The sequence below is a fragment of the Aristolochia californica genome, unplaced genomic scaffold (genome assembly GCF_029961685.1).
Source record: "Aristolochia californica isolate CCGP_79_NKW_82.1479 unplaced genomic scaffold, dmAriCali1.0.hap1 SCAF_1, whole genome shotgun sequence".
Lineage (NCBI taxonomy): Eukaryota > Viridiplantae > Streptophyta > Magnoliopsida > Piperales > Aristolochiaceae > Aristolochia > Aristolochia californica.
The window spans coordinates 10,458,536-10,470,724 of NW_027181770.1; the positions used below are offsets into that span (position 1 = coordinate 10,458,536).

Consider the following 12,189-nt stretch of genomic DNA (forward strand, 5'->3'; position numbering starts at 1 on the left):
TGCTACGGGGACTGATACGGTGCTGTCGGAACTAGAAGAAAAGGGAGAGAGGTAAGAAGAAAGGCGCTTCAAAAATTGCTCCGCCACGGCAGTGAATTCCGGCTTTTCTCACGGATTTTTTGAAAACTCAAAGAGATATTAGACTGTTGATTGAGATATCATGTGAGAGAAATGACAGAGACAAGAGAAACGGGTGGTGGCCGGTGGGTCCTCCCCTTAAAAACATCGTATTAGATTCGATGCCGCCTGAAAATAGAAGAGAAAAAATAAAATAAAAGTCATCGATGGTTAAACCAATCATTAAGAAATAACTGATGACATATTTATGCAAAGTATGCGCTTTTAAAAATCTCCGCTTGTTTCGTGGCGTGGCAGGTGGGATGATGAAGATTTTCTTTGGCTTTCAGCTTGATTTTGCTGCAGGTAGGGTCCTTAAGGTGGTCTATCAGACTCTGAACTAATGGCAGGAGACCACACCTAGCTATGAACGTTATTACTAAAATATTTACAAAATTAAATTACATCCCTCAAATTGGGAATACTCACTGCTCAATCACGTTCTGTAGATGCAACATCTGTTTCTGATTTTTTTTTTCCTTTACAGTAAATAAGAGAAGAAAAAATAGAACAAACCCCAAATCTAAGCGAAATACCTACTACACCGAGCTTTTAAAGACTTGGGAGGTTCAGAATACTATAAAAGAGACCCCAAGCTGTGTGGACCTTTCACAAGTACACTTTGCAAATGTTTGTGGGACATGACTAAAGTAACAGTCCCAGGCAAAACAAGTGTATCTTTATAGATAAAATTTAATACTCTGTTTATGTACTCGCACTAAACGGCTTTCCTCGTCCTAGTGTAAAACCACGTGTACCATCCGGCATGCGAGGCCCCGGAGGCTGTTTGCTTGCCGTAGGCTGGTCGTTTTGAAACAAGTTACTCGAGGGGGGTGTCCCTACTGTGTGTCCACCTCGGCCATTATGGTACTGACCTCGCCCCCGGCCCTTGCCTCGCCCACGGCCTCTTCCTCTCCTACCTCCAGCCTCTTTATCCTGGATACTCTCCTCACCCTGCCACACACATAAAGCAGATTCATTCTTCATTAAAATAAGCTCAGACTTTCAATGACACCAAGATTTACCACGTGGTCTGGCGACAATTCAGATGCCTGAGGATCCTCAGTTTGCTTCTCATTGTACTGCTCCGATGTGCAAACATCCTCCTCCTCACCGTTCCAGTCACCATCGTGTCCCCTTCTTCCTCGAGCAAATTTTGCCTGGAATTAGAGATAAAATATCCGCACGTGTAAGCATTGCACTTTCTAAGCTTAAAATAATCAAAAGTGAATAAAAAAAAAAAAAAAAAAACCAATTGTCTACGGACAGTCCTTGGTGAAGCTCTTACCATGCATTTGTTTAATAATCGAACTCGGAGGCCACTTCTCCAGTTTTTCTCATCATTTAGATCTGCAGCCTGCTCAACAACAGAAAAAAAAGCACCTTTGACATCCATACTTCTTAAGATCAAATATATTGGAAGATGACTTACTGCTTTCTCAGCCAGTTCAATGGTCTCATATTCCACAAAAGCATGCAACTACAAGTAAAAAATTCTTATCAATCAAATGAACAAACCTTTTCAAACCATGAGAACTAGATTATTTGCATATGCAATCAATTGTTTTCATGATTCTTTATACAGAACCAGACAAGCAACTGAAGAAGGGGAAAACACCTTATGACTGAAAAACATTTCCATTTTTCCAGATCTTGATGCAGCAGAAGCTGCACCATTGGACGGCTGTGCAGGACAGCTTCGGATTGATTTCACACTGAAAAGAAGCCTCATTAATAGATTTGCACCACTACGTGGAATACTCACTTATAAAAATAGTACAAGACAGAATAGAGTTCAATACCTGCCAACAGAGGAGAAGATCTTCATAAGCTTTTGGTGGGAATGGTCCTCAGGTAAATTTTCAGCAACAATAATTCGAGCCTGAAAACAAGAAGAAAATGTGCAGATACCTTTAGCACATTAGCACATGGAGATATGGCACTAAAGTACTAATAGATACACTGAATGAACAAAACCTGCAACTCGTCCACATCAGCATTTGAGAAAGGATGCTGACGTCTAACTTTCTTCCCATCTTCACTGACAACCTACAACACCAAGGAACTGATTTTAGAAGGGGAAAATAAGAACCAAGGCATTCATCAGAAGATTCAGTAACTGAAGGGGCATGAATGAAATTATAAACTTACGAGCTTTGAGGATGTCCGAAGAGCATCAGCAAGAAGGGAATTACTACTGACCAGGGCTTTAATCTTCTTAAATGCTGCAACTACAGATATTGGCACTGTTTCACAAAGAAGAACAGGTCCTCAGCCATTACTGATGTTCTAGAGTTGCCTCTGTTGCCTTCAGTAATAGCAATCTCAGAGCCACATTTCCAGTCAAGAGTTTTTTTTTTTGTTTTCACAAGTATTGCATTTAGTTCCATATGATCCTCAAAATATGACACTTACAATTTACTGTGCCCTATAAATGATGATTGCTTGTTGTTAGAAATACATCCAGGGGTAATTTTGTCATTTTACCACTTCAGTGGTTAATTTTCTTTATGTAACTTTGTTCTGCATGTTAAATTATATCAGTGGTTAAATTTTCATGTATATAGGATGTGTAGTTAGGGAGATATAAGGAGATTAAGGTTTATTAAGTGTATAGGGGCATTTTTGTAGTTTATAACTCAAAACACCTATTTAAGAAGTCTGGAATTTGTGCATAGTTCCCAAGGATATCATTCAGGCTCTTCAGAAAACTTTTCTTCTCTTTTGTCCTTTTTTTTCTCAATTTTCTCCTCTTCCTTCACCCAAATCTTAATTTTTACATGGTATCAAAACAGTAGATCGTTACTGGGAGCATTCTACTGCAGATTCTTGCCATTTTTTAAGAGAACCTGCTGGAAGGAGAAACACTACAGGTTTTTTATACTGGTTCATCAAAGTTAAGTTTTTTTCTCCCTTTCTCTGCCATAACCTTAGGGCTATTGTCTTTATGAATTATTGAAGAATTCTCTACATTTTGATTGCCCTAATTGGGTTTTTTGAGATTTGCATCACCCAACCCAATGTTGGATGCCTACATCATCACCCAATTGATATGTCGGTCCTAATTGCTGCTACTTTTGCATTGGTTGAAACAGCTGTGAATTTCTGATTATTGGATTTGCCTATTTTTGTGCCCTAACCCTAATTTCGTGAGTAGGGCCCACCTTGGTGATAAATCTGAAAATTGTCTAGAAGCTTAAATTGGTTATTGTGTAGTCATATATCAGTATTATGACCGAGACATGAGAAATTTATACCCCGGCTAGAGAAAATTTTGTGTTTGATGGAAAGGATACAATTATGATTACTTCAAAAAAGTTGGCAGGGTCTAATTATCTTAATTGGACTAAATAAGTCTATCAAAATGTATCTTAAGGGTAGAAAGAAGTTTATCCGAGATGATCCCCCAATGCCTCCAGATGATGATTGGGAGGCAGAGGAGAGTCAAGTTATGAGCTAAATTGTCAATAGTATTGATTCTACTCTTAGAAATCAGGTAATGAATTGTGAAACAGTGAAGGCTATGTGGCTGTCTCTAAAATCTTTATATGCACAGGAGAGTAATCTCTCTTGAGTTTATAAGCTGTATATAAACTTTTTTGGGTTGAAAAGAGGAAATCGAACTATTATAGAATATTATAGTGCATTTCTTGGCATATGGCAGGTGATCAACGTATATCATTCATTTACTACAAATGAGAATGAGTTGAGGGAACAGCAAAATCAGTTGTTTGTTGCAAAAAAATTGGATGATTTAGTTGCCGAATTCGTTGCTATTAAAGCCCAAGTGAAATCCCTACTCTCTCTACCACTTTTAATCAGATAATTGTTGTACCTAGAACAAGTAAAAGAGGTAATATAATGGAAGCCACTGCTCTTAATGCTTCCAACACTACATCAGCCCCTACCGATTTCTCTAGAGGTAGAGGTAGAGGCTGAGGTAAAGAGGGCCCAGGCAGAGGTAGAGGACGTGGTGATGGTAAATTAGAAAGAAAGTGTGTTCATAATGGCATAAATAATCTGATAGATGTTGGATTCATACTATCAAGTATAATGCAAACGGTTCTATTGAGCGGTATAAAGTTCTGTTGGTTGTGAAGGGGTATACTCAAACCTTTGGTATTGATGTGTTTGAAACTTTTTCGCCATTTGCTCGTTTGTCGTTTGTACGTATTTTGCTCTCAGTCGCGATGAATCAAGGGTGGTCCCTATGTCAATTGGACATTAAAAACGCCTCCGTATATGGTGATTTGGAAGAAGAAGTATTTATAGAGTAACGTTCAGGACATGTTGCTTAAGGGGAGACACGTAAGTATGCACATTTAAGAAGACGATTTATGGGTTGAAGCAGATTCCACATGCTTGGTTTGAAAAATTAAGCCAGGTTGTGATATGATATCTATGGAGTTCTCAAGGACTCGTTGTGATCACTCCTTGTTTGTGATGAAGATGACCTCTGGAATTGTGGTGATTTCGGTTTATACAGATGACATTATATTATCTGGGAGTGATATTTCTGTTATAGAGAATACCAAGTCTCATTTGTTTGCACATTTCCAAACTAAAGACTTGGGACCATTGAAATACTTTTTGGACATTGAAGTGGCGAAAAGTAAAGAAGTCGTTGTGATGATACAACATAAGTATGTCACAAATATGCTTCAAGAGTATGGTTTGTTGGGAACCAAGTCAGCTGATAACCCAATGGAAGTGGTACATGATCTCCATGATGAGCAGAGTGATGAATTAAATGATAGAACACAGTATCGGAGTTTAGTGGGAAAGTTAATTTATTCAACAGTTACTAGACCTAATATTTCTTTTGCAGTAAGTGTAGTGAACCAGTTTATGGAATGTCCTCGGAAAGTACACTTGGAAGTTGCATAAAAGAATTTTGAGTCATTTGAAAGGAGCACTAGGAAAAAAAATTCTTTGGACCTAACAATCATATGAAGATAGAGGTTTTCTCTGATGCAGACTATGCAGGGTTCAAACTGGACAAAAAATCAAACTTTGGATATTGTATCTTCCTAGGAGGAAATTTGGTTTGTTGGCAAAATAAAAAACAGAATGTTGTAGCCCAGTCTAGTGCAAAAGTTGAATACAAGGGGATGGCTCACACAGTGAGCGAGTTGATGTGGGTTAGGTCAGTCTCACTAGAGTTGGATTTCAACCAAGATGAGCATGTTTTGTGATAATCAGGTTGCCATCTTTATTGCAAGTAACCTAGTTTTCCATGAAAGGACTAAACATATATCTTTACCAAGGCCCTTTGCAAGCAAGAATTTATATCATTCTGCAATAAGTTGGGACTCCTGGATATATACGCTCCAGTTTGAGGGAGGTGTTAGAAAATACATCCAGGGGTATTTTAGTCATTTTACCACTTTACTGGTTAAATTTCTTTATGTAATCTTGTTCTACATGTTAAATTATATCAGTGGTTAAATTTTCATGTATATAGGATGTGTAGTTAGGAGATATAAGGAGATTAAGGTTTATTAAGTGTATAGGGGTGTTTTTGTAATTTATAACTCAAAACATTTATTTAAGGAGTATGGGAATTTGTGCACGGTTCCCAAGGACGCCATTCAGGCTCTTCAAAAAGTTCTTCTCTTTTGTCTTTTTTTTCTCAATTTTCTCCTCTTCCTTCACCCAAATCTTGATTTTTACACTTTTCTTTTTTGGATGGCAAGAACGACTACTCATACCCCTAAGAATTGATTTTTTAACTTTTTATTTTATTTATTTATTTAATTATTTGGGTGGGGGTTGGAGATTAGAATTGATGGTTTTTAAAAAAATTTGTCTCCATATCTATTAGAAATGACAGGTAAAGCAAAACTAATAAGTCTGTAGCTATCATCTCCAAGAGCACCAATAACCACTCAGAAAACTTAATATACTTACCAACTATACATAAATTCTTGGACTGTCCACAACACCAGTCATATGCATCCCATTGTACTAGAGTAAGAAACAGTTATGTTCTGTAAACATCTGTTGCAAATGTGCCAATAAAGTAAAACGCCAAGAACGGTCAAGATCCTATTGATCTGAAAGGTGATTCTTAACTAAATAACTGATGCAAAATCCCAATACACATAGAATTTTGCTGAGAGTGTATCAACTCTCAAAATTACTAGCCAAAATTATGAGAGTTTTTCCCAACTAATATGCTCAGTATCTTTCAAGACTATAACAGATGTAACTCTCACACAGAGACAATGAGACTAAGACACGGAGAACAGACCAGAAGCATGGGAATTTATAAACTAACTCTCCCCCTTACATTGAGGACTACACAGACAAGCCAGTGCAAAGCCATAGAGAACATGTGCACACGTCATTTAATAAAAAAAAAAGGAGTTCACAGGCACGAGTAGATCTGGTCTTAGATTGGCTCTAATACCATGTTGAGGTTGAGCCAGTTGCTCCTAAATGACTATCTGAAGATAGGATGCTTCTTTCCTACTATTGCATTTAATGTCTTCAAAGCCCATTACCACTGAGGGACTTTTTACTCTTTGTAACGCCTCAAGACCAAACCAGAGACCTAGTTTTCATATATGGGCAACAAAACAGTGAGACTTCTATCTACCAACAAACTTAAAAAGAAATGGAGAAGTCAAAAAATCTATGTGATTTTTATACCTAAAAAACATAAGGCCAACATGTAACATTGTTACCCTTTTTCTAGGGTATAGTAGCCACCACCAAACCTATGAGACCTTAATACTAATAATATATAGATGCTTACTAAATATGGTTCTATCAAATAAAATATTTAATTTGACAATAACCAGGCCAACATGTAGCACTTGGGTCCTAGAGAACAGAAGATACCAATCTATTTTTTGGCAGTGAGCAATTAAAACATTCAATCTTATCTAGACTAAGTACCGTATCCACACAAACCAAAAACAGATCAGCTTCCTTTGGTTGCACAGCCTAATTTCTCTTTTACATTTTGGAAATTATTCTGAAACTAAAATGTGTAAACAGCATATATACCATTACTTGATGTCTAAATAAGTTTTCGGTAATTCCAATAAGACCAATAGTTGAATATCACAGCCATTTGACTATTTTTTATGTCTTACACCTCATTCATAAGAAAAGCTTGGTTTTTCAAAAGAAAGTGAGAAAAACATCCATTATTAAACCTTATTTTAAGCATCCCACAAGAAACAACACTGTTTCTAATGTTCAGAAAACATACACTCTAAACCAAGCACAATATCTGGATTAAGCATTTTATCTTTAAGACCTCCATAGTTTAGTCCTAGATTCCACAAACATTTCTAACACAAGTGAAAAGAGAAAGCACATAAGTTCACTCCAGAATAAATGGGTATCAACAAGAATATCTTACCAAAACCCTCAAGATCTTTATTGATGAACCTCATGAGATGATCAGTTGTAGCAAGGTTTACATCACTGAAATAGTATTCGACCTATATCATTAATATCATTAATATCATGTCAATTTCATGTAGGCAACAACTTGATTAAACAATAGCAAAAAATATAAAAAAATGATACTAACAGATAGAATATACTGCATCCAATGATACAGAATGTAGTAAAAAATGCACCTAATGGTAAGAAATATAATTATGGTATGATTAATGAGGACACTGCAACTATACATCCTCCCACTTCCATAAAAAAATTCTTATTTCTTGTTAATATATCTTTCTATTTCTCCAATAAATTAATAAGAAGAGAAAGAAGATGATGCCCAAAAAAAAATATATACATATATATATATATATATATATATATATATATTTATCTTAACTATTAATTATGGATTTTTTACCCCAAAGGAGGAATTCAAGTTTCAAAAAAAAAAATCAAAAGATGTCTAAGCTATCAAGAGTCTTATTCAATTACAGGCACACTTAATGTTGTGCCAATGGAGTTACAAGCAGGTATTGGAAGGAACATGAAATGGCAACCTCCACTAAGGATCTTCATTCCGAAACAATGACTTATCATCACAACATTTCAAAACATACAAGTGTATATGAAACTTCACTTGTAAATAAATAAAGAAGAATAAAAAAATAATTAATCTGCCCTAAATAGCCATTCATGCCACTAACGTGACTGTCGAGGAAACCTAATTAATCCTCTTCCATAATTAATCCGCACCGATGCCCTTTTTAGAGAAAATATGCTTTATGCATATACTGCACATCAAGTAACAATTTCAAGACTTCTCCTTGTCTAGTTGTTAAAAGAAAGAAAATAGCTTTTGAAATTTGGAGCTCAATGAGTTACCCAAGGACAAGCTAGAAAGGACAAGTCACTTGCAAGAGTTGAAATTTTTTTCTCTTGGATCCAAAAGCAACCACTAATTTTAGTTGTTCTTCAGGAAGCATCCACTAATTGCATGATCCCTGTCTGGGCGCCTAAAACCAAGCAATACACCTAAGCCCCAATTTCACTAACTTCTTTTAAAGCAATCTACATTTTGTTCATGGCAATTGTTCACCATACTGCCACAGATTTGAGTCCAACTCAATTGCTATAACCATAGTCTCCTCTTTGCATTCATGTTTTATGCTTCTGGTGGTATCTGGTTCTAGGATGTTCAACTTCTAGGAATTTTGGAACTGGAAGAAGAATGGATGCTTGTCCAAAACCACAGATGCAGGTCTTTGTTGAAAAGTAATTTTTTCTTCTCACTTAAAAAACGAGACAAAAATAAGTTGCAACTAAGAATAGGAAAACAGACATATATAGGCCAACATACCTGAAAAGCTGTAAAACAAATGTTACATTTTTTAGCCAACCACCTTTATCTATACTGAAGCCTTAAAAGATAAAAAAGTTTTAGATAAGTGCATCAACGAGTCAATTACTCTAGAAGATAAATTGCCTTTTTATGAAAAGTATTCTTTAAACACAGAAAATAAGTGCATCTTTTCCCTTCCAATATCCTGGAATGCCAAATTCTATTTACTAGCTCAGGAATATGACATAGAGGAAAATACGGTAAATGGCTGAATCCAACAGCAGCAGGTGGGGAGAAGACCATCATTAATGGCATATAAACGTATGTAAAGCGGTAATTATGAAGGCGCCCATGGTGCACATTAACAGATAGGCGTCTATCTTGAAGAAACTCAACTGCAGTGCATGAATATCGTTTGACCAAATCCAAGAATGTAAACACCTTAACTTTTCCTCCAGTCATTAAAGCTAGTCAATACAGAAATTAATTTTCTAGCCTCATCGTAATCCACATTTGTATTACTTTCAAGGCCAAAGGATCCACAAATAATTAATTTTTTTTTGGACAATAGATTGGTAAATAGTTCAAAAGTTCACCTTCGGATCACTACGAGTGCACACACCCAACACTACACGACTCTTTTGAAAGTGACACTTCAGTGATCTTCACTACCATGGATACTCGCTCTAATGTCCAAATTCGAACAATAAAGAAGAATTCGAAGCGATAAAATCAACAAAAAGGAGACTAGAGAATAAGTACCAACTATAACTCACCTGATTCACAACCTTGTGAAGAACTTCCTCCGATAACCCATCTCTCGCAGGCGCGCTCTCCTGATCTGGCACGATCGGAACCCCGTCGCGGTCGGCGTACCCAACATAATACTGAAAGGATCCGGGATTCTGTGGCGATACAACTTGAAAATGAGAACTGGGCGATGGAAACACGTGCACGGGGGCAGGTGACTGAGCAAGCACCACCCTCGGAGACGACTGGTCTGGCCGATTCACGGTCCGGGGTATAAATTCGGGCGCCCGAGCATTCAAACGGCTAAAAGAGACGTTCCGACCGAGTGTGGCGTCAGCGGGAAGGCGATCGCCCGAATCACGATCCTCTGCTTCGATAGAAGTTTCAAGAGTTTCGTGGATAGATTCTTGTGCCATTCTGTAGGACTGTAGAGTGAAACGAGGGTTTGACTCTTGAGAGCCCGTTAGGGCAGAGAAAACGGCGGAGAGAAATCCCCAGTGGGAGAGGTGAAGGGTCCGATTTATAGCTTTAAGCTCTGAAAGGCGACGATGAAAGATGAGTCCCAGAAGTCGGACATGGAAGTGGAAGCGACTCCACGAAGCCGCTCGTTTGGTGGGAATTGCGATGGTGCCATGCCTTACATTCTTTCTCCGAATCCTGACCAGTCCCAACTTTGGCCGAGTACACATGTCACTCTGTGATTAGATTTTTCCTTACTTTTTAAACTGTACAATGTGTCCACTTTCGACTTTCTTCTGTTAATATTATCATTCTTCAATTTCCATTTCCAAAAATTACAAAACATTGACATTCGGATTAAAGGAACCCTTTTTCCCTCGCCTGAACCCATTTTACCAAACCAACCCACTAATATCGACTTAGATCTCTTTTCCAATTTTTAAGTTAAAAGGAAGGATTTCAATGAGAGCAATTGAGTGCAAGGAAAGCAGCTGATTGCTAAGTTTCTGAACAACAATAAAAAAGAACCATGAGCAAGAGGAGAAGGTGGACAAGTTTCACCCCCTCCCCTTCACCCTCAAGACCTCCACATAACCTCTCTCTCTCTCTCTCTCAGCTCTCTCTCCCTCGTTCTTCATTTTTTTTTGGTTTTGCAGCCCTTTTTTTCTATTCAAGGAGAAAGGCAGACTATTCATCTTAAGCCCAACCCCACATGGTATGTCCTTTTATCTTTCTTATTTCTTTCTCTCCTCTCTTTCTCCTTTTCCGGCTTCCATTCTATCTATTGAAAGCAATCATACCCTCTCAAGATATTGGGAAGTATTGTTAGTTTCCGTTTGTTTTATTTTCCGTATGTGATTATATGCATGTTTTCTATTAAAAAGGCTAGGTTTGGCTAGACTAGAGGAGCCTAATTTAATGCACAACTAAAATGAGATAACCTTCTATTATTATACTTTGTAACATAGTACTCAACTAAATTAAAATGTATTACACTTCTACTGCTTAATATGGTATTTTTATAAATCTACTCGTGCATGTCGTCATTTGTCTATTAATAAAAAAAAATTACATTTGTGGATGTATAGATGAATCGATTCGTGAAACGATGTGACTGTAAGTACAGTACGATAACACAAAAAAAGTTTACTAGTGATTTTTTGGTCCTACCTCTAATGACCATTTGATTCGATCTCCACAACAAGTTCAGAATACCTTTGTAAAGGAAGTTGATTGGTTCAGATTGATTCTTTAAGTAATCTGCACTTGATGTTTGGACAAGAATTTTGAGCCCACGCTTATGTATGGTAGATTTGAATGTGATGAGTGATGATAGAGATTATTTGCTTGTTGCAACTCCAAAGAGAGAATTTGGTGGAGTATTAGGCCCTTTACAAAGATATTCTGAACTTGTTGTGGAGATTGAATCAAATGGTCATTAGAGGTAGGACCGATAAATCACTTGTAAACTTTTTTTGTGTTGTTGTACTATACTTACAGTCATGTCATTTTGTGAACTAATTCATCTGTACATCCACAAATGTAACTTTTTTTATTAATAGACAAATGACGACATGCATGAGTAGACTTATAAAATACCGTATTAAGTAGTAGATGTGTAATACATTTAATTTTAGTTGAGTACTATGTTACAAACTATAATAATACTAGGTTATCTCATTTTAGTTGTGCATTAAATCAGGCTCCTTTAGTCTAATCAAACCTAGCCACGCCCATTGGGAAGTAAATGATTTGTCTTATCCTTTTTATAGAAAACATGCATATAATCCACATACGGAAAATATAACAAACAAAAAATGCATATAATATCTTGAGAGGGTATGATTGATTTTAAAAGATAAGAGTGGCAGCTGGAAAAGGAGAAAGAGAGGAGGGAAATAAATAAGAAAGATAAAAGGATGGAAATAGGGGATATACCTTGTAGGGTTGGGCTTAAGACGAATTGTCTGCCCTCCCCCTTTCTCTCCCCCATTATCTTTTTACCAAGTCCTCAACCCATGAGATTTTGACACGTGGTTGGACCAAATCCTCATCCATAAGATTTTGACACATGGTAGGACCAAGTCCTCATCCTATGAGATTTTGACACATGTTAG

At 37.0% G+C, this 12,189-nt stretch overlaps 1 protein-coding gene across 1 annotated transcript; it reads right to left on the reverse strand.

Annotated features, from left to right (window-relative positions):
- Window positions 1–667: 667 nt before the first annotated feature.
- On the reverse strand, window positions 668–10,220 carry LOC137959098 (la-related protein 6B-like). The gene is made up of 10 exons (XM_068806401.1): window positions 9,640–10,220; window positions 7,493–7,574; window positions 2,269–2,363; window positions 2,095–2,166; window positions 1,920–1,999; window positions 1,736–1,832; window positions 1,550–1,597; window positions 1,406–1,474; window positions 1,143–1,277; window positions 668–1,071 (listed from the first exon to the last, which is right to left on the reverse strand). Exons 1-10 carry the CDS (start codon window positions 10,027–10,029, stop codon window positions 823–825), a joined length of 1,317 nt encoding a protein of 438 aa, XP_068662502.1. The 5' UTR covers window positions 10,030–10,220; the 3' UTR covers window positions 668–822.
- Between the last annotated feature and the right edge of the window lie 1,969 nt (window positions 10,221–12,189).

Excerpts from the sequence above, each read along its gene's own strand:
- LOC137959098 (XM_068806401.1), bottom strand. The coding sequence starts at position 10,029 with ATGGCACAAGAATCTATCCACGAAACTCTTGAAACTTCTATCGAAGCA. Across the intron at positions 2,364-7,492 it reads TAAAGATCTTGAGGGTTTTG|TGCCAATATCTGTAGTTGCA; the intron begins GTAAGATATTCT and ends TTTGTGAAACAG. Across the intron at positions 1,072-1,142 it reads AATTGTCGCCAGACCACGTG|GGTGAGGAGAGTATCCAGGA; the intron begins GTAAATCTTGGT and ends TGTGTGTGGCAG.